Source organism: Ictidomys tridecemlineatus, chromosome 4, assembly GCF_052094955.1.
Source record: "Ictidomys tridecemlineatus isolate mIctTri1 chromosome 4, mIctTri1.hap1, whole genome shotgun sequence".
Classification (NCBI taxonomy): domain Eukaryota; kingdom Metazoa; phylum Chordata; class Mammalia; order Rodentia; family Sciuridae; genus Ictidomys; species Ictidomys tridecemlineatus.
Window position 1 is genome coordinate 9,570,168 of NC_135480.1, and position 21,164 is coordinate 9,591,331.

The 21,164-nt window shown below is 35.7% G+C and overlaps 1 protein-coding gene and 1 long non-coding RNA gene across 4 annotated transcripts in view; one reads left to right on the forward strand and one right to left on the reverse strand.

Moving 5' to 3' along the window:
- Positions 1–273: 273 nt before the first annotated feature.
- Positions 274–2,442, reverse strand: LOC144376991 (uncharacterized). Its single transcript, XR_013437451.1, has 2 exons — positions 2,303–2,442; positions 274–1,000 (listed from the first exon to the last, which is right to left on the reverse strand). It is a non-coding gene; the product is annotated as an uncharacterized LOC144376991 (long non-coding RNA).
- Positions 2,346–21,164, forward strand: part of LOC101954422 (steroid transmembrane transporter SLC22A24) — a 42,665-nt gene continuing 23,846 nt past the window's right edge. For all 3 annotated transcript variants that reach the window (XR_013437449.1, XR_013437450.1, XM_078045796.1), the window contains exons 1-6: positions 2,346–2,747; positions 3,554–3,657; positions 9,989–10,143; positions 10,243–10,411; positions 12,145–12,268; positions 19,575–19,690. Coding sequence is in view for 1 of the 3 variants with exons in the window: in XM_078045796.1 (XP_077901922.1) it covers positions 2,346–2,747; positions 3,554–3,657; positions 9,989–10,143; positions 10,243–10,411; positions 12,145–12,268; positions 19,575–19,690 (1,070 nt within the window). In the remaining 2 variants the exon portion in view is untranslated. The remainder of the gene's footprint in view (positions 2,748–3,553; positions 3,658–9,988; positions 10,144–10,242; positions 10,412–12,144; positions 12,269–19,574; positions 19,691–21,164) is intronic.

Here is a 21,164-nt window from a genome sequence, read left to right on the forward strand (position 1 = left end):
TACATTAATTTGGTGTATTTATGTACATTAAATACATACAGTGTGTAATTATCACAACAATGTGGTTAATATTTCCATCACCTTAAATATTTTAAAAAATGTTTACAAACACATAATAATTGTACTATGAAGTACTATGTGATATTTCATTTTATGTATGCCTTATATAATAATAAAATACAGGTAATTAACATTTCCATCTCCTTATCATTATTTTGGTTGGAGCTTTCAAGCTCCTCTCTTCTAGTGATTCATAAAATATACTATAGGTCATTGTGAATAATAGTTGCCCAATTTTATTCTTATTTTTTTATTCTTATTTTATTCTTATTTCTTTTTACATTTTTTTATTGGTTGTTCAAAAATTACAAAGCTCTTGACATATCATATTTCATACATTTGATTCAAGTGTGTTATGAACTCCCATTTTTACCCCATATACAGATTGCAAAATCACATCGGTTACACATCCACTTTTTTACATACTGCCATACTAGTGTCTGTTGTGTTCTGTTGCCTATCCTATCCTCTATTATCCCCCCTCCACTCCCCTCCCCTCCCATCTTCTCTCTCTACCCCATCTACTGTAATTCATTTCTCTCCCTTGTTTTTTTCCCTTTCCCCTCACTTTCTCTTATATGTAATTTTGTATAACAATGAGGGTCTCCTTCCATTTCCATGCAATTTCCCTTCTCTCTCCCTTTCCCTTCTACTTCTCATCCCTGTTTAATGTTAATCCTCTTCTCATGCTCTTCCTCCCTGCTCTGTTCTTAGTTGCTCTCCTAATATCAAAGAAGACATTTGGCATTTGTTTTTTAGGGATTGGCTAGCTTCATTTAGCACAATCTGCTCTAATGCCATCCATTTTCCTCCTCCAGTTGGGGTGGTCTAACTACCGTGCAGGTGGGCCACTGGGCCCCTTCTCCAGGTCTCGCAGGCATCTGCTGGGCCCCTCCTCCTGTTGGGGTGGTCTGTCTACCAAGCAGGTGGGCCGCTGGGCCTAAAAATATTTTAAATTAAATAAATGGTAAATGTTTAAGAAAACAGATGTTTGGCCATATTAAAATACTATACAATGTATAATGTGTCAAAACATAAATGGGTACCCAAAATATGTACATTTTAATGCTTTTATGTATGACTTAAAAACATTTCATTTAAATTCTCAAAAAGTCTTTTCCTGAAAAAAATTGTGCATCCTGGACAGAAATCTGCATTTTAAGATGTTGCACAGGTGATGGATTTAAAGTTAAAGAATAAAAACCTCTAGTTTGCATAATTAATTCCAGATATTCTGTTTGGTTGCTTGTTTGGTTTTGTTCAACCAGTCCAACTTCTTTCATTATTACCCTGCATGTTCTTTGGAATATCCTGCAAATATAGGTATGTCAAACCTTTTTATATAATTAGTTACTTATAATTATGTACTTTCTTGTTCAGAAACTGTCCTTTTAATCATTTATTGACTCAGGAATTCTTCTTCACAAGTTCAAAGTTCTACTTCTAGAGGGATGACTCTCCTGTCCCGTTCTACCAAGGAATAATTAAATATTTTCTGAGAAATTGGTTATGTGTCTATCTCTCACTAACTGAAACATAAGACAATATAACAGCAAACTCATAAACTATTTCCAAATTTGTAATTAAGTACACAAATATATTGATATAAAAGGCCAAAATGCTATTTGAATAAATTAATAAATCTGATAAAATAAACTATGGCATAAAAGTTCTGTTTCCTTCCTCCCTGTTCCTAATACTTGTTTCCATATTTCAAAAACTTTAAGATCACTGTCACTATTTAAACTGAAACAGAATTTCAGTTACCAACAGTCAGCATTTACATTCAATATCTCATTTTTCTTTATTTTAACCAAGAATATTTATCAGTAACTTCCAGTGAAAATTCAGTCCTAACTAAGAAAAGCCATGCTCTGTTCTTTACACAGTAATATCAGAAAGCTTTTTACTTTTGAGGTTCCAACATTCCTTTCCTAAAAAGGACAGATCATTGAAAGGTATATTTCAGGTCATGTGGAGATTACACCCACTGAAAGTCCACTGTTGACTTCTCAGAAAGCTCAAAGGTCAGAATCATTCACAGAGTAATCTTTTAAGCAGATTCAGTTGTCAGCAAGTAGAAGTCTTTTTTCCAAATATTTCTGTAACTTTATTGAAATTATGTGCCTGTCTAAACCCATTATTCTGCAGCAGTGAGTCACAGCCCATCAAGGAGAAAGTTGAATGAGGATCAACATATTATAGGTCTTGGAAAAGAAGCATTTTCTCTTTCTGAATTTACCTTCATAAAGTGATTCCTTCAGGTGATCCCCTGTTCAGCCTAAATGCCTTTTGATGAGCTCCTGGATCAAGCTGGAGGCCTGGGGAGATTCCAAATCTTTCAGTTAGTTCTCTTTTGTATCACCAACATCCTAACATACCCACATATTGTACTGGAGAACTTCACTGCTGCAATTCCTGATCATCGCTGCTGGGTCCAGATTCTGGACAATGACACTGTCTCTGGTAATGTCACCAGAACTCTCAGCCAAGATGCCCTCCTGAGGATCTCCATTCCCCTGGACTCAAACCTAAAACCAGACAAATGCCGTCGCTTCATCCATCCCCAGTGGCAGCTCCTTCACCTGAATGAAACTGTCACCAACACAGCTGAGGCAGACACAGAGCCCTGTGTGGATGGCTGGGTGTATGACAGAAGCTACTTCCCCTCCACCATCATAACTGAGGTAAGGTGCCTCATCCAAATATACTGTTTGTATGATCAAAGAGTTTGGAGGTAGTACCAAGAAGGGACTTGCTTTATACATTTAGTCCTTCTGCAGGTAGCAATTGCTTATCTACTTACTCTATGATGCTGTTGAGAATTACAGTATTGGAGTTAATGAACTGAACAAACAAAACATATACCTATAGTTATCATTTAATCTAGTGAGAAAGATCTTTAATTTTAAAAGTGATTAAATGTTATACTAAGTCGGTGGTTCTCAGTGCTGAAAAACTGACCCTGAGAGCAAATAAATCAGAATCTGTGGGCATAGAATCCAAACACTAGTGTTTTGATGTCCTTTAAGTGATTCAATGTGTGGCCAAGGATGAGAGATATTGTAGTAGTTAAAGTATGGACTGCTAAGAAAAGTCAAAGGCAGGGTCCTTATACCACTTACATGATGAGAAAAAAGTTATAGTTTTAAAATTTTTGGTAACTGTGTTTTTATATGTTTTAATTGTAGTAGCTAAAGAATCTGTATAAGCTAATGGAATAAAGAGAGTTGGTGGCCTGAAGGTAAAAATGAATAAAGTCATGCAGAAAAAAAGGTGCATAATATTGGAAGGCTATGAGGCAAGAGAGAGGCAAGTGCACTTGAAGGGCTAAAATAAGTGGAGAAAGGGCGACCAGGGGAGAGTGACTATAGGTGAAGCTGGAGATTGCATATGTGGGAGTTTGCACTCTTGTTTTCACTGACTGAAAAGATTTTAAAGGCTCAAAATCTTCTAAAACTCCACTGTGATTTTTTTTTTTATTTTCCTCCAGTGGGACCTGGTTTGTGAATCCCAGTCATTAAAATCAGTGGTTCAAACTCTGTTTATGACTGGGTCACTGTTGGGAAGTCTGATATATAGCCTTCTTTCAGACAGGTGAGTGTCACCTCACTTTCTTTTAGACTGTTGGTCAGATTAAGTATTCAGCACATACTTATTTCTTTATTTAAGAAATCTTGACAAGGTCTCTGTGCTTTGCACTGAACTGTGAACTGGACTCACTTTCTGACTCTAGGAAACTAAGTATTAGCACTTAATACATACACTGGAAGTTAAGACTTGAGAAAAATTCATTGTTCTGCATTAAGAAGGACAGAAAAGGGTATGTCAATCATACTAGTTTCAGGGAGCAATTTGCAGAGCAAATCCATAATGTGAGGTGTATGAGTAACAGTTAGTTCAACAAAGGGAAAGAAAGGAGAGTTCAGGGAGAAGGCACTTCCATGATTAAAAGTATGTTCCTGGTCTTGGCAATATTCTGAACCACCTAGACCCTGTAAGATAAATGAGCATAGATACTTTTATACTGGCCATCATTTCACACATGCAGTGTAGGCACACATACAGAGGTAATCATCATTATAAAATCTGAATCTGAGGATTGAGTAGCACTGTGTCCCTGATGGGATGGTAAGTCACTGGACCTGTAACCTGGATGCTGGTCCTTGCGAAATGACTTTAATAGGTAACATTTGTAACCAGAAAAGGTAATTATTAAGAAGTTAGGAGGATGAAACTTGGAGGCGAGAAGTTTGTGGCTTCTAGCACCCTGGCAGAGCTTCAGAAGGCAGTCAACCATGGCTGTCATCCACACATGTGTCCCACAAGAACACTGATGGGAGTGCTGATTCTGAAATCCATCTAGTATTCTCAGTTCAAAATTGTGACTTTGAGCGTACAAGAGATAATTGGTGCCTGTATGGCTTTCTAGATCAGAGAGTTCATATCCTCCTGGTTTTCAGGTCTCTGTACTACCAATTTGTATTAGAGAATGAATTAACAAAACAGTTAAAAGGAATATATGAATAAGTAAGTTTTCTTTGAGCCTAGATTCAGGTTACTACCCATAAGCAGTAGAATAAAAATGTATTATATTAATATGAATTTCTATTGAACCACAAGAAAGAACAAACTACTGCCACATGCAATAACAGGGGCAATATTACATAACCCAGGACTATATAATACATGATTTCAAGTTCCATGAAGACCAAAGCATACAGAATAATATATGGTATTAAAATTCATGATCTTAGATATCTTTCGTGAGAATGGTGTCCAGGAGAATGTCTGAGAACAACTTCTTCATGAGACTGATGTTCTATTGATTTAGAACTGGTTAAATAGAGTGGTCTTATGAAAATAATTATACTTATAAATTAAATACTTAATAAGGGATGTAACAACGGTAGGGATGTGACTATTGAATTAGGAGTATAATTTGATAGAAGGCAATAGTAGCAGCTAAGGAGATCAGTTGTAAAAAGATGAACTACAATACTCATGACAGAGATTTGTAAGATGGCCCTTTCAGATCTAAAGTAGTAAATGATGGAAAGCAATAAAGAAACTTACTTTAGTAATTATTTTATTACACATATTTATGGAGTACATTAATTTGGTGTATTTATATACATTAAATACATACTAACAGTGTGTAATTATCACGACAATGTGGTTAATATTTCCATCACCTTAAACATTTAAAAATGTCTATAAATACATAATAATTGTATTATGAAATACTATGTAATATTTCATTTTATGTATACCTTATATACCAATAAAATCTGGGTAATAAGCATTTCTGTCTCCTTATGATTATTTTGGTTTGCAGCTTTGAAGCTCCTCTCTTCTAGTGATTCATAAAATATACTATAGGTTATGTGAACTATAGTTGCCTGCTTTGCTGTAGAACTTAGAATTTATTACTGCCATCCACTTGTGCTTTGGTGCCAATAATTCAACTTTCTTCTATTCCCCCTCACCTCCCCCTGCTTCTAGTACCAGAAGTATCGAGTCCAACCCCCTATCAAATGAAGGGACCTCTGCATTCCTGACAAATAACCACCCAGTTTCTTAGAACACTGTAGAGTATGTGTAGCTCACATTTGCAGCTAGCATTTGACATGCATTAATAATCCATATTTCATCCACACACTATGTTGACCTGTGTCTTCTCAAGCTTGAAAATTTTCTGCCTTTCTTACCCAGGTAATAGCCAGCGATTTTCTGTCATACATAGAATAAAACTCTGAGTTTCTTATCAAGTCTTGCCATTCTGTCATATGGCCCCAGCCTCCCTTCCTCACTTTATCTACCCACTTCTCCATTCTCTGCTAGTCTTCAGAACATCTAGCTGGATTCTACCACATGGCATTTGCATTTTCTATTTATTCTGCCTATAATGTTTTTCCCTGTACACTGTTCAGCCCAACTTCTAGGTTCTCAGATTCAAACCTTACCTTCTGAAAAGTCTCTTTCCTGATTCCCTATTTAGTGGTATCTCTATCCAAGTTATTCTTGTGGCAATTCCCAGCCTTTACATTTAATGGGTGTGTGGGCTCTCTTGTCCAGCAAGGAGGTCCACAAAACAGGGTAGAGGAGTGTGTGGCTGTAGAGTCACTAAACAAAATCTCCAGAGACCAAGCAGGAAGCAGGTCTGATTTTATTGCACAGTTACCACGTATTTATACTAGGGCAATAGCTAAGCAGATTACTGGTAGCCACCAATGCAATTTCTGATAACTGTCCTTACAGCAACCAATTGAGGATTGGGCCGTGGAGCAAGCACAGGCCTCACACCCATGGCCTCACACCCAGAGCTGTGCTTACAGGGTAAGCAGTCTGCCACTCACATGCCTAGCATGAGGGGAGTGGCCTGCCACTCAGATGCCCTTAATTTATGCCATATATGCAGTACTCCATGCACTTGTCCCCACAAATGGAAATTTTATAACTTTGCCTTTTAAATGCCTTATTTCTGCACTGAGTGGTAACAAAGACCATCTGTCAGCCTATTGAAGTAGCCCAGAGTAAAGATGATAGGAGTCTAAAGGAAGTAGATATCATGGAGATAAAAAGATGGAGCTAGATTTGGGAAATGTTTTAGAAGTAGAGACATCAAGACCTTCTGGAGATTAAGATTATTTTCCACTATTGTAGAGGTGCTAGTAAGAGAAATGGAAGTATCAAAAAGGATATAAACTTCTGGCCTGAAAAAATGACTAGACTCTAGACTTAATGCCACTATAGAAGATGGAAGAGAATTAGAGAAGTGGAGAAATGTTGGTGGAGAAAATCAAGAAATCTGTTTTGGACTTGCTGAGTGGGAGCTATTTGGCATTTTTTCAGTCAGCTTTTTTGGTACTGTGACTAAAAGAGCCAACAAAGCAAGTTTAGAGGATAAATGTTTACCTTGGAGCTCACAATTTCAGAAGTCTCAGTGCATAGGTGGCTGACTCTATTCCTTGAAGTATCATGGTCAAAAAATATGGTGGAGGAAAGTATTAGCCAGGAACATGGCACAAAAAGGTTGGAGAGAGAAAGAGAGAGAGAGAGAGAGAGAGAGAGAGAGAGAGAGAGAGAGAGAGAGAGAGAGAGAGAGAGATCTCCTTATCAAGACAAAATATAAAAAGGCATACCACCAGTGACCTACCTCTTCTAGCCACATGCTTCTCAACTATAGTTACGACTCAGTTAATCCATTCAACTGGATTTATGCACCAATTGGTTGATACTCTCATAATCCAATCACTTCACCTCTGAACTTTCTTGAATTGTCTCACACAAATCAACTTTTTGGGAACAGCTCACATCTGTTCACATCTAAACCATAATGGACATATATATGGAGATTCAGGTATCTAGTTGTACACATACATTTGGGCCATAGAAAAGTTCAAGGCTGTGAATATCTTGAAATTTGCTATCATACAAATATTTGTATAGTTAGAGGAGTGAGGATAGGAAAAAAACATCAGTAAGCACAGTGATACAAAGTAGTTTAAACCTGCCTAAAGCAATAACTCACCATGTGCACCATTCTACTTCACTGTAACTTAACAGGTGTTGTTGCCTCACATGTTGCCTCACAGTTTTCCAGTCATGACATCTTTCTTCTTCAGATTTAAAATGCACACAAATTTATTTATTATGTACAATTCAGTATCCATCTATACCTTTCTTCCTTTTACTCGAGGATAATGTCATTCTTTTCATTTACAATGTTCTTATTGGTTTCGGCAAAGATCCTTTTCCTTGTGTATTCCCATTCATGTCCATGAATTCCCGTTAATCTCCATTCCCATCCATCACAACAGAGAAATGTCTCACATGCTTACTATTTCTCTTTCTACATGCTATGAAATATGTGATGTTTTTTAGTATGATAGTTTTCAAATCTATATAAGATGTATCTTTTTGTCTAGTCTCTTTATTATATTTATCATTCAACACTAAGTTCTTTTAGGTCTACTATATTTTCATGTATGTAGTCTTTTGTTTCAAAGTAACCCAGAGCTCTCATGATAAGCCCCCAACACTTTCCCTATTCTATTTTCCAGTGTTGGTTTCTTTGATTCCCACAACATCCCTAAAACCACACCTATCTATTGAAACAGGGCTTTCCTCAGGTGAGGCTGACCTTAAACTTGTGATTCTACCTCAGCCTCCTGAGTCACCACCATGCCTGGCAATAAGCTTTAAAATTTTGCATCAGTTTTAGGTTTACAGAACTATTGTGTCCAAAGTAAAGAGAGTTCCCAAACCCCCTTCCACAAACAACCTCACATATTCTTAGCAACCTACATTAGTGTAATGAGTTTATTATATGTGATAGACCAATATTTATATGGTATTGACTAAAGCCCATGGTTTACAACAGGACACAATCTTGGTGTTACATGGTTTTAGGGGTTTTGGCAAAAGTATAAAGCCATGTAGCCACCAACAGAGTATCTCTTTTAAAATATCCTGTCTTCTACCTATTCATCCCTTCCACTCAAGCTCTGTATCCATTATCACAAGAATTTATTTGTTGTACTGATTTTATTTTCATTTCTCAATTTCCCAGGGATTGTTTCATGCTCAATCATGGCTCATAAAAATACAGTTCCATCTTGAATTCTCTCATTCAAGTTTAGTAACACAATTGTATGTGGCAAGAACCTACATTTTGTTACAGAAGGTAACATAATTCATAAGACTTTTAATGACTTAGTCTGCTAAAGTAACAAAAGTTACAGGGAAAATGTTCAAAACTAAAATTTTGTCCAGACAGTAATGTCCTAGTCAGCTTTTTCACTGCTGGGAGTAAAAGACCCAATCAGAACAACTGTAGAGGAAGAAAAGTTTATCTGAGAGCTCACCGTTTTAGAGGTCCTTAGACCATAGAAAAACAGCTCCATTCCTTGAAGCTGGAGACAAGGCAGAATATGATGGTGGAAGAGTGTGGCAGAGGGAAGCATCTCTCATGGTAACCAGGAAGCAGAGAGAGACTGCTGTCACCAGATGCAAATATATTCATCATAACTGTGACTCCAATAAACCACTTCCTCCAGCCACACTCCACCTGCCTCCATTTACCACTCAGTTAATCCCACCATGGATTAACTCACTGATTAGTTTAATTGGGTCATTTCTTCTCCAAACCTTCTTGCATTGTTTCTCATGTGAGATTTTGGAAGACACCACATCTAAACCATAAAAATTAACATTACTGAAAACTTTGTATCAGCTCATGGAACTTTGTCCAAGTTAACTCCAGAATGAGACCCTTCCCTGGAGCTCCATGACACAAATATTTCCGTGTTCTTTTTGTGTGATATGTCCTTCTGTTTCTTATTCTCTGCCTCTCCTCTGTGGACCTCCTATCAGTTCCTGTGCTAAAGGTAACAGTTGCCAGGTCGTCTTCTGAAACACATTTCCCAAGGCCTTTGAACACTGACATGGTCCAGAGTATTGATTATGCCATCTATCTGCAACTTTGATGTATTGTTTTCCCACACTTCCTTTTGAATCCTTCAGCATTTACCTAAAGATTGCAAACATCCAACTATGGATCTCTTGATTTCACTCCTCAGCACTCTGAACATGACACACAAATACACTTTCCTAAATGAATGTTTTTAAAACAAACATTTGTTATGACCTCCCCTATTTCCTCCTCTTGATATGGTTCCAATTGGCATCAAGATCCTCTTACACCATGCGCTTTTCTGTGCATTCTGGCATCATTCTAAGATTAGCAGGGATGCTTACATCTGTGATTTTCTTTGTTGAATAGTATTATGATTCCCCTGGATCACAAGTACAATGTCCTACTTGTTAAAAATTTTACCCTAAATCTCAAGTTATTTTATCTTTTCTTGTTTTCCACATATTATTTTTGTTCTGAAATAAGCTTACCTGTTCCAATCTTTCTTAGGTTTGGGCGGAAGGTGGTCTACCTGTGGTGCTTACTCCAGCTGGGCATCGCTGACACTGCAGCAGCCTTCGCCCCCACCTTCCTCATTTACTGCATATTACGCTTCTGGGCTGGGTTGAGTGTCATGACTATTATGATAAATGCTTTTTGTCTCAGTAAGTCAATAATTTGAGACTTTCATTTTCTCCATGCCTGAATTGACTGTGAAATTACCCTTTGCCTGGAATGACAATTATGTACATATTTTATTCTAGTGTCAGAATGGACAACATCCAAAAGGAAGTCTGTAGGAATAGTCCTGATGATGTCTTCCTACAGTATTGGGCAGATGTTCCTTGGAGGACTGGCTTTTGCCATTAGAAGCTGGCACACACTGCATCTGGCTATGTCTGTACCCTTGCTTGTCCTCCTCTTGCCTTCCAGGTATGAAAAATCTCCATGTTATTTACAAGAGAGGCCTAGGTGATAACAGAAGAGCTATGTCACTGGGTATGTTTTTGGTTCCAATATTGGTCCCTATTAACACCCTTTGTGCCATCCAAGGTGCAAGAGAGGAAATAGGATGGCAATTTGAATGGTGGTTGGCACTATGCATCACCATTTTTGTATAATAGGCAGAAAATTGTCATGAAATAATTGTAATACAAAAAATAAAACATTTTATTATACTTTTATGAGTGCAGTATGATAATACATAATAGTGGAGTTTATTGTGATATACTCATAAACGCACATAATATAATTTCCTATATCTCATTTTCCCTTACCTCCCTTTTCCCTGCCTTCTCACTCCCTCTGATTGTCTTCCTTATGGTCTCTCTTCTACATGTTTATTTTTTTGATAGGTTCATTATGATCATATATAAACATGGAGCTCATTGTGATTTGTTTATACATGCACATAGCACACTTTGGTTCATTTCAATGCCCAGCATCTCTTCTTGGTATCCCTCATCCTTGCCTGTCTTACTCTGCTATATTGTTCTCCCTTCAATTCTCATGAGCACCTTTTATTTTTCCCTTTTTTTCTCTTTACCTTTCACCTATGAAAGAAAACATTCAATCTTTGGCTTTCTGAGTCTGGCTTATTTCACTTAGCATTATGCTTTTCAGTTCCATTTATTTACCAGCAAATAACATAATTTCATTCTTCTTTATGGCTGAATAAAACTCTATGTGTGTATATACCATATTTTCTTTATCTGTTCATCTGTTGATGGACACTAACAATGGTTTTCTAACTTGGCTATTGTGAATTGCACTCCTACAAACATTGAAATTCATGTATCACTAGAGTATACTGACTTGGGGGTTTTGGCATAAATTTCCTAAGTCTGGAACAGCTGAGTTATGTGGTGGTCCCATTCCTAGTCTTTTGAAAAATCTCCAAACTGGTTTCTAAAGTAATTTTACCAATTTTCAGTCCTACCAATGATAAATGTTATTTTATTCAGTTTTTTTGCCACTATGATTTAAAGACCAACCAACAATTGCAATTATCTTTTCACACTGTTCATTATTAGTGTATACGAATACAACTGACCTTCTATGTTGACTTTGTATTATGCTATTTGGCTGCATTTTCTATTCATTAGCTAAAATATCTTATTTTCTGGAATCTTCAGGAGTTTTTACATGGGAGACCATATCATCTGCAAATAGATAATTTTACTTTCTCCTTTTTCATATAGATGCATTTTATTTCTTTTTCTTGACTAATTAATCCATCTATAATTTTTAGTTCTATGTTGAAAATAAGTGGTGAAAGTGGGCAAGCTTGCTTTATTTCTGATCTCTGAGAAAAATCTTTTAGTCTTTCACCATTGAGTATGATGTTCACTGACTTGGGTCCTACAAAAACATTATGATATGTGAATTATAGATAAAAATTATATATCAAAAATTGGAATGCAAATGGATGATTTATACCATTTGATCTTTGTTCACTGATCTCTATAATTGTTTTCACACATTAATGGACAGATATGTTCCTCATCTTAGTGAAAGACAAGTCCAGTGGAAAAGGAAGATTTGGTTAGAAATTACACAGCCACAATAATAAAGTATGTATAAATGGAAAGGCAAATGAATCTCAAGGTTGTGTGAAAATTAAGTAGTTGAATATTTACTGTACCTTTCTTGTCTTCTTTAATCAGGAAGCTGGTGGAGTCCTTCCGGTGGCTGATTGTCACAAATCAGCTAGAAAAGGGTGTAAAGGAACTTAGAAGAGTTGCACACATAAATGGAAAAAAGAATGCTGAAGAGACCCTGACCATAGAGGTGATCTGGAAGGGGGACTGGGATGAAATGACATGACCTCATAATCACACTAGGCTATGTTCCTGGGTCTCTGGGGGTGACTAAAGGGTCTGAATGAGAATGATGAATGAGCTCTTACATCCCTGTCCTGGTTCTCCATGGATTCATTGTAGAGAGGGGATCTTGAAAAAATGTATAGGTATTTGGACATAGATGTTGCAATTCATTCATGGAAGTACACAAATTGTACCCTAATTCATTTCTCCCTACTTAAATAAATCATAATCCCTTATAAAGAAAATCAGAAAGCTATTAAGACAAAGAGTAATTGACCATGAAAAAGATAGCATTAAAATTATTTTTTAATTCTATCCATTTATTTATCAATTCAACAAATATTTATTGTGCAACAAATGAATCACATACTCTTCTACACACTATAAACATGACAGTAAAATATATAAAATTCCTTTCCTATTTCTTTTGACATTTAACATTGTTCTCACTAGAGAGTAATAAAATTGAACCTCTGTGAAAAATCTTTGGACAAATCTTTTTTTCTTTTTTTCTCCCTGAAGTTCCCTCCTCATGGGAGCCAGATTCTGATGTGGCTTATTCAAAAAATACTCTCATTAACACATTTAAAAATACTTATGCATCTACTGTGTGCCAGCAGGTTAATATACATTAATAAGCAAATAAATCAGATTCTATGCCTTTAAGGAACTTACATTTTAATTTGGGACAAAAATTAAGAGACAATTACAAAAAGAGTGATATGAAAAGTCACGTGAAAAGAATTTTTGAGAGAACACAGCTTTAATGGACCAAAAAGTATTGGGGGTTAACTGAAAAAAGGAAGCTAAAATGCACTTCAGGCATCACACAAAGTGCTTGGTGGAGGGACAACTAATAGACTTCCCCACATTAACCCTGAAAGAGAGCAAATGCGCTAGAGAAGAAATTATTAATAAAGGAAAACACAAAGGATAGATTCTATGGCTACAAAATTATTCTATCCTTCTGACTCATTAAATAAATTGACACATTCTCAATTTCCCCAAAAGTCTTATTTTTATAGCATGTTCTTGAAGTCCAGAATATTTTTTAATTGCCATCATTTGAACTAAAGACTTCACACTTGATAGGAGAGCACTCTAACACTGAGCTACACCCTGACCCCCAGAACCAAAACACTTCAGTGAGATCCAAATGTGGATAAGACTACTTATGTGTTGTTCTCTAATCATAGAACCTGTATTTGTAAATCCATGAAACTAAAGAGACAAAACACATGTCTGAAATATATCCAACATATACTGATGATATAAGTTTAGAATTCAAAAAGCAGATTTGAGATACAGAGTCTATAGGAATTATGAAATTAAGAAAGGCAAAGTTTAGAAATTTTGCGAGTAGGTTTAAAGGTTTGGAAAATTGAAGCAATTTGGCTCTCACAACCTCTTGTCCCTTGGCTCCAACTTCTGAATTTCTTCCCTCTCATAAAATCCATAAACATATTTTCATCTAAAAGGTGTTTTAAGTTAGCTTATCAGTGTAGCATTTTTGGGAGCCTTTCTCATTTGATACTATTTCTGTTCCCTTCAGTCAAGTTGGAAATATTTATTGTGACAAATATTTCTCAAAAACATTGTGGAGCTCCTATGAACTTCATTAGGGTTTACAAAAAATTGTAACACTCTAACAAATATCTTTAATATAAACCCTTCTCAGCTTTGGGTGCCTGAAATGGCTGAAAAAAAAACACATCTAATTATCTAATAAGTTCTATTGTTTGTTTGAGATCTGATCTCCCTGAGATCTTGAGAAACATTGTACAGGAGGTTATGTATATGCTAATTATGTATTGATTCGTGAATGTTAAGACATCCTTGCAAGATTGGCATAAAAATCAACTTGGAATTGGTATGTATATATGATTGAATATGATTAGCTAATATTTTATTAAGAATTTTTTCATCTTAGCTCATCAGGGTAATTGGCCTGTAGTTTTCTTTCCTTGATGTGTCTGTATCTGGTTGTAGTATGAGGATGATAGTGGCTTTATAGAATAAATTTGGAAGTGCTCCATCCCTTTCTATTTTGTGGAATAATTTGAAGACAATTAGCATTATTTCTTCTTTGAAATTCTGGTAGAATTCAGATAAGAATCCATCTGACTCTGGGCTATTCTTTGTTTGAAGACTTTTCATTACTTCTTCTATCTCATTGGTAGTTATCATTCTGTTCAGGCTGTCATTCAAAGCTGTGAACAATTATTTCCATATGAAAAACAAACTCCCCCTTTATTCAAGTTTATACTCTGACCATCTTGATCGTTTTTCTTTTTCTTTTATTGGTTCTATTTTAGTTATGCAAGACAGTAGAATTTACTTTGGTATATTTATACAAGCATGGTTTTTATCTCTTTCTAATTAGGATCTCAGTCTTGCAGATGTACACAATTGTGAGTTTCACTGTGTTCTATACATATGTGAACATATGAAATAATGCCAGATTCATTCCACTGTCTTTTCTATTTCTATGCCCCTCCAATCCCTTCATTCCTTTTTGTCTAATGCACTGAACTTCTATTCTTCTCCTCCTCCCACCTTATTTTGTGTTAACATTCATGTAACAGATAAAAATCTAACCTTTCGTCTTTTGGGATTGGTTTATTTCCCTTATCATGATAGTCTCCATATCCATTGACTTTCTGGAAAATATCATAAATTCATTCGTTTTATAGCTGATTCATATTCCATTGGGTATAGTATATATGCCACAGGTTCTTTATCCATTCATCTGTTGATAGGCATCTAGTTTTGTTCCATAAGTCTCCTATTGTGAATTGTTCTGTTGTAAACATTGATGTGGCTGCATCACTATAGTATGCTGATTTTAAATCCTTTGGATATATACTGAGGAGTGGAATAACTGGTGTTTCCATTTCAATATTTGAGGAATCTTCATACCACTTTCCAGAGTGGTTGCACTATTTTGCAGTCCCACCAGCAATGTATGAGTGTTTCCTTTTCCCTACATCCTCATTAACACTTATTGTTCTTTGTATTCTTGATAATTGCTATTCAGACTGAAATCAGATGAAATACCATTGTAGTTTTAACATGCATTTCTCTAATTTCTACAGATATTGAACCTTTTTTCATGTATTTGTTGGCCATTCCTATTTCTTTCTTTTTTTTTTTTTGATATGTGTCTTTTTAGTTTCTTGTCCCATTTATTGACTGGTTTTGGATGAAGGTGATTATTGTAGTGGTGGTGGTTGTGGTATTGTTGTTAAGCTTTTTGAGTTCTTTTATATAAAAAGAAATTAATCTCTTATCTGAAGTGTGGGTAGCAAAGATCTTCTCCCATTATGAAAGCTCTCTCTTCACACTCTTGATTGTTTTCTCTTCTGGAAATAAGCTTTTTAGTTATATACCAACCAGTCTGTTGTTTTTTTATTTTACTTCTTGTACTTTAGGAATTTTGTTAAAGAAGTCTGTTCCTAAGACAACATGGAGTGTTGTGCCTACATTTTTTTTCTATCAGGTGCAGTGTTTCTATCTAATATCTAGCTGACCACCTTAATCTTAGAATCTTTTCTTTCATAGGGAGAGTTAATATTGATAAAATCACCATATGACCCAACATGATCTACACATTCAATGCAATACCCATCAACATATCAATGACAGTCTTCACAGATCTAAAAAAAGAAAAAGAAAAGGAGTCCTAGAATTCAAATGGAAAGACAGAAGACCCATAATAGCCAAAACAATTTTTAACAAAAAAAGATATATCACTGGATATATTACAATATCTGATTTAGAATTATACAACAGAGTCGTATTAAGAAAAATTACAATAAATACTGGTGAAGATGCTGAGGGATTGGAACTCTGATATTTGAACTCTGTAAGAATGTAAATTACTATGGTCACTATGGAAATCAGAATAGAGATTTCTTAAAACTAGAAATAGAACCACCATATGACCAGGTATAAGAGTGAGGAGTAATTCAGTATTTATCCAAAAGACTTAATATCATCATACTCTAGAGATCCATTCACACAAATATCTATGGCAACACAAATCACAAGAGCCAACTTATGGAGCAGGTATTCATCAACAGATTAAGGGATAAAGACAGTGCTATATTTATACACAACAGTGTTATATTTAGCCATAAAGAAGAATGAAATTTTTCATTTGCCAAAAACTAGATGGAATGTGAGATCATTATGTTAAGTGAAATAATCCAGACTAAAAAATTTAAGGTCATATGTTTTCTCTCATATGTGGAAGCTGGATAGAAAAAAGGAAAAAATGAGAATCTCATGAAAATTGAATAATACTTTCAGAGTAAAGAAAATTATCAGGGGGACAAAATAGAGTTTAATGGGGTGTTACTTGGAAAAGAAATTAACCAAATTATGTTATGTGCATATAGGAATCAGCCACAATGAAACCCACTATTTTGTGTAATTGATATTTGCACCAAAAAAATTTTGAAATCAAAAAATTATTCCCCATATGTGCTCTCAAGCTGATGGTTTTAGCTTGCTACTTGAGCACTTTGAGCATACAGCACATCTCCCAAGCAGAGTATATTTTTCTTTTCATTGTCTGGTAGGAGGAAAATAGTAATAAATTATGACAGGGAAATTATGCATTTTCTTGCAATCATAAACCTCTGCACTATCTTTAAACCAGACAGTAGCACTAGATTTTAGCAGGGAGGAGGGGTCAATATTTTTTCATGCCAAGTAGTAGGAGGGAATGTAAGGATTAAAAAGGATCAAATGCCTCAACTCAGGTATAACCATCCCCAAATAAGTCCTATTTCTCAATTAAGGCCAGGTCCTTTCACAAAGAAACAATAAAAGGTTCATATCTTCAAGTTTTATTGACATTATTTTAAAAATTGAGTCCTGGGACTTGGACTTCAGATTTTTCTGCCCTCTACCTGTGGAAGATGAGGGTATCCTTATACTCTGATCTTTATATACATCTTCTGATTTCCACATTCCACTTTAGATTGGTAGCCAATCACTACTAGCCTTCTATTGTCTTTTTTAAATGCATTCGTAGTACTTTACAAGAGTTATAAATATCAGCATACTCTAGAGATACATTCTAAAGTCCTAACAATTATTCCTTTTTTAAAAACTTTTGAAATTCTGGGATCATAACCAACCCATCCCAGTTTACCACCAATGAAAATTTTAATACCTGAATTACAACTGCATGCATCAGCTAACACCACTATGGGATATTCATTGGATAATCTAGTTCTCGATTCTTATTATAGCATTAATTTATTTGACTACTACCATACAATTACAAGTATTATAGGTCTGCTTTCCTAGAAACTGGAAAATCTGAGATTTGTGTGCAGAAGGTTTATTGAGGTGTTCTTTCAAAACATTATCTGTGAGGAAAAAAATGGAATTAGGCAGAAATAAGTGTCAGAGTATAATGCAGTTCTAACACAGGACACAGGAGATCTTGCAAGAAACACTGGACCTAGGATTGCCCACGAGAATTCCTCTGCCTTGAAGCAAGGAAACATGATTCTAATATGCTTGAATTCTTCAGTTATTGGATAAGGACAAGGGTCTGGCATTGGTTCAGGAGATTTTCTTTATCTAAATGTAATACCCAATGGAGGCCACAACAACCAGCCACCAACACTCCCAGAAGCTGGAGAAGTGAATAAAACATGTGAGTAGGATACAACAGCATCCACTAACCAGAGATTAGCAAACTCTTTCCAGAATAACACCTGTTTTTGTAAATAAAATATTATTGAAACATAGCCAAACCCAGTTGATTTTGTATTATGAATGACTGTTTCGTGCTACAGCATCATAATTAAGCAGTTGAAATAAAAATCATTGCCTGTATGGCCTAAAATATTTATTTACTGGAGCTCAGGGGGAAAAAAAATTGTCTGTGGCGTCCTGTGCTAAGTCACTATAGGTTTTGTTGTTGTTGTTGTTGTTGGGTGGTGATTGTTTTGTTTTGTTTGTTTGTTTTTGTTTTGTTTTGTTTTGGTCTGCTTTGGGAAAGTTGATTTGTTTGTTCTGCACCAGGGATTGAAGCCAGGGTGCTTAACCACTGAGCCACATTCCAGGCCCTTTATATATTTTATTTTGAGAGAGAGTCTATATAAGTTGCCTATTGTCTCACTAAGTTGCTGAGGCTGGCATTGAACTTGCAATTCTCCTGCCACACCCTCTTGATCTGATGGGATTACAGGCATGTGCCACCATGCACAGCTCACTGTATTTTTATTATCAGAAATAATTTATTACTAATTTGAAAATTATTAAGTGCCTTCTCTTGTGCTGAATACTTATGATATTTATATCATGATACTGAGTATCTTGAGAGAGTTATCTTTAATAACTCCAGTAAGAACATGAGGGGCTACTTTCACTTTTTAACTGATGCATGATAAATTTACATACTTGGTGATATTATGTGACATTCTGATGCATGGATACATTGCGTAATGTTCAACTTGGAGTAAGGATATCTATTATCTCGAATATTAATTATTTGTACTGAGAACAATCAAAATTCTTTATTCTAGCATTTCTGGAAATGCATAATATGTTATCATTATCAATATACACCCTGTTGTACCATAGAACACCAGAACAGAACACTTATGTACCTATTGACCAACCTTCTCCAAAATATAAAGTAACAGTAGTGTCAGGCCTAAAAGTTCTAACCCTAAAACCAAATGTTTTTGCAACTATTATGTTTCACTTGGAATTTCACCAAATTTCATCTGCTATAACATCTGGCCTGAGTGCAAATCATACTCTAACAATAGATACCCTAATTTTTACACTCCTTTAACTCTGTACACTCCAATCATGAGTGGAGGCAGCATGCCTACAATACCTAGCAATGGTCTACTTGGAACCAAATCATAAAGTGGACCTAGATTTTATAAAATCCATTGATTTACAGAGATAAACTCTAATTCTAACAATGAGGTTGAATTCTCATTTTCAGTGAATAGGAAAGAAAGTTCAAATCCTTAAACAAGTACCTTCTCATTGTTTTCAATTTACAGTGCAAATCTTTTGGTTAATCCTTTTTTTCCTCTCATAAACTAAGTACTGGCTTTATTCATAGATAGTTTTCATTCTCCCCAATCCCTTTGTACATGAAGTAGATCATTTAGCATCCATATTCCCAATGAGTCAGAGGTTTCAAAGATAGTGAGCATATCCTCTAGTACTTACCACTATACATGTCCATTACTGACATATTATAAATGCCTGTTGTTTTGTTGTTTAAGTTTGTGAAATCCACCATACAGAAGGAGCTGGATGCAGTCGAGGTCAAACCATCTATTTTTCAATTGTTCCATGCACCCAAAGTGATTATGAGAACATGCTGCTTGTGCCTTTTCAGGTAAGTTCCATCTGATGTTTAGTAACTTCAAAATTCCTCCTTTCAAAAAATATTAGCCATGAGGGACAAATATGGTAGAGTAGATAAAGGTTGCACCTCCCAGTTTCTCTATGGCTTTGAATTGAATCAATGGGAATACTGTTTCTCAGTGAGGTAGATGTTTAAGGGAATTCACTAAAATTCAATACTGGACAGTCAGAGATTTGGAGAGGCCCAGAAGTACTGATATTTCAAATGGAGGATATGAAAGAGTATATCAGTGCCAAGACATTTTGTCTACACCACACAGGGGAGGGGTGTGACAAAAAGAGTTTTAAAAAGCAGAAAAAATTGGCATGGAGATACCCAGAGGACCGAAAGACAGCCTGAAATTAGCTCACTCTGAGTCTACACTAGGAGTTGGTGATTCAAAATTTCTCAGTATTTTGCAAGTTGGGAGGAGAGAGCCAAAGTGGGAAGCCAACTCATGGAAGTCACACTTGACGTGGAGAACACCTTTGATACAGGAGCCAATAGAAAAGATTGGATGATATCTACCATAAGGTCTAGAATACATGCTGTTGAAACAGGCACATAGAAGAATTCAGTTCAGGGATATAGAGAGGAGTGCAACTTACTTTCCATGGAGTCTGGCGACTCATTTAATCAGCTGAAGATATTTAGGAAGCCAAACAGGCAGGCATGATTACATTCAAGGATTGTAAACCTTGGAAGGTCATAGTCCTGGGTGGTGAAGTGTGACCTGCTGTGCCCACTCCACCCAGAAAACTTGGTTACCTTCTGAGTGAAATTTACCAAGAAGTGTCTGGGATTGAGACAACCAGAATAGATTGCCATCTACCTGATCTTATTGGTTTCTTTTACTAATATCTCCAGAATATGACAAAGAATATGACAAATAATGGATAGATCCCAACTGTGGGAACTTTCCATTTAGATCTTTGCCTCATCTCTGCCCTAAGCATACATTGACCTAGTCTTTCTAGACAATATTCCAACAGATGGTATTTCTCATACATACTACCTTGTACTGATGAACTGAAAACCTAAGAGTCATTTCAATGAGCATTGAGTCCAACCACTCCATATTTGGTTCTAGGTATATCAATTAAGAAAAAGGAAAAAGGGCTAATAATCCCCAAATCTTTGTTATAAGATGCCCATACGCCAGGAAGAAATGGAAGGAAGAGCAGTCTGGCATTTGTAGTAAATATGCATCCTTGGTCAGTTTCAACCACCACAATGAAGACAATTCTTTCATCCATTGTGGACAAATTTTTTGTTCTTCCAGTTGTATTTGCAGTTTGGTTTATATGTATACATAAATATGTGTGAATGTATGTATGTATATACATTTTCTTTTTCATATTTTACCAGATTTTTATTTTTTATTATTTTTTAGGGTTAGTGAGATTTTTTTCTTTTTTTCTTTTCTTTTCTTCTTCTTTTTTTTTTGGTATTGTGACTCTCTGTC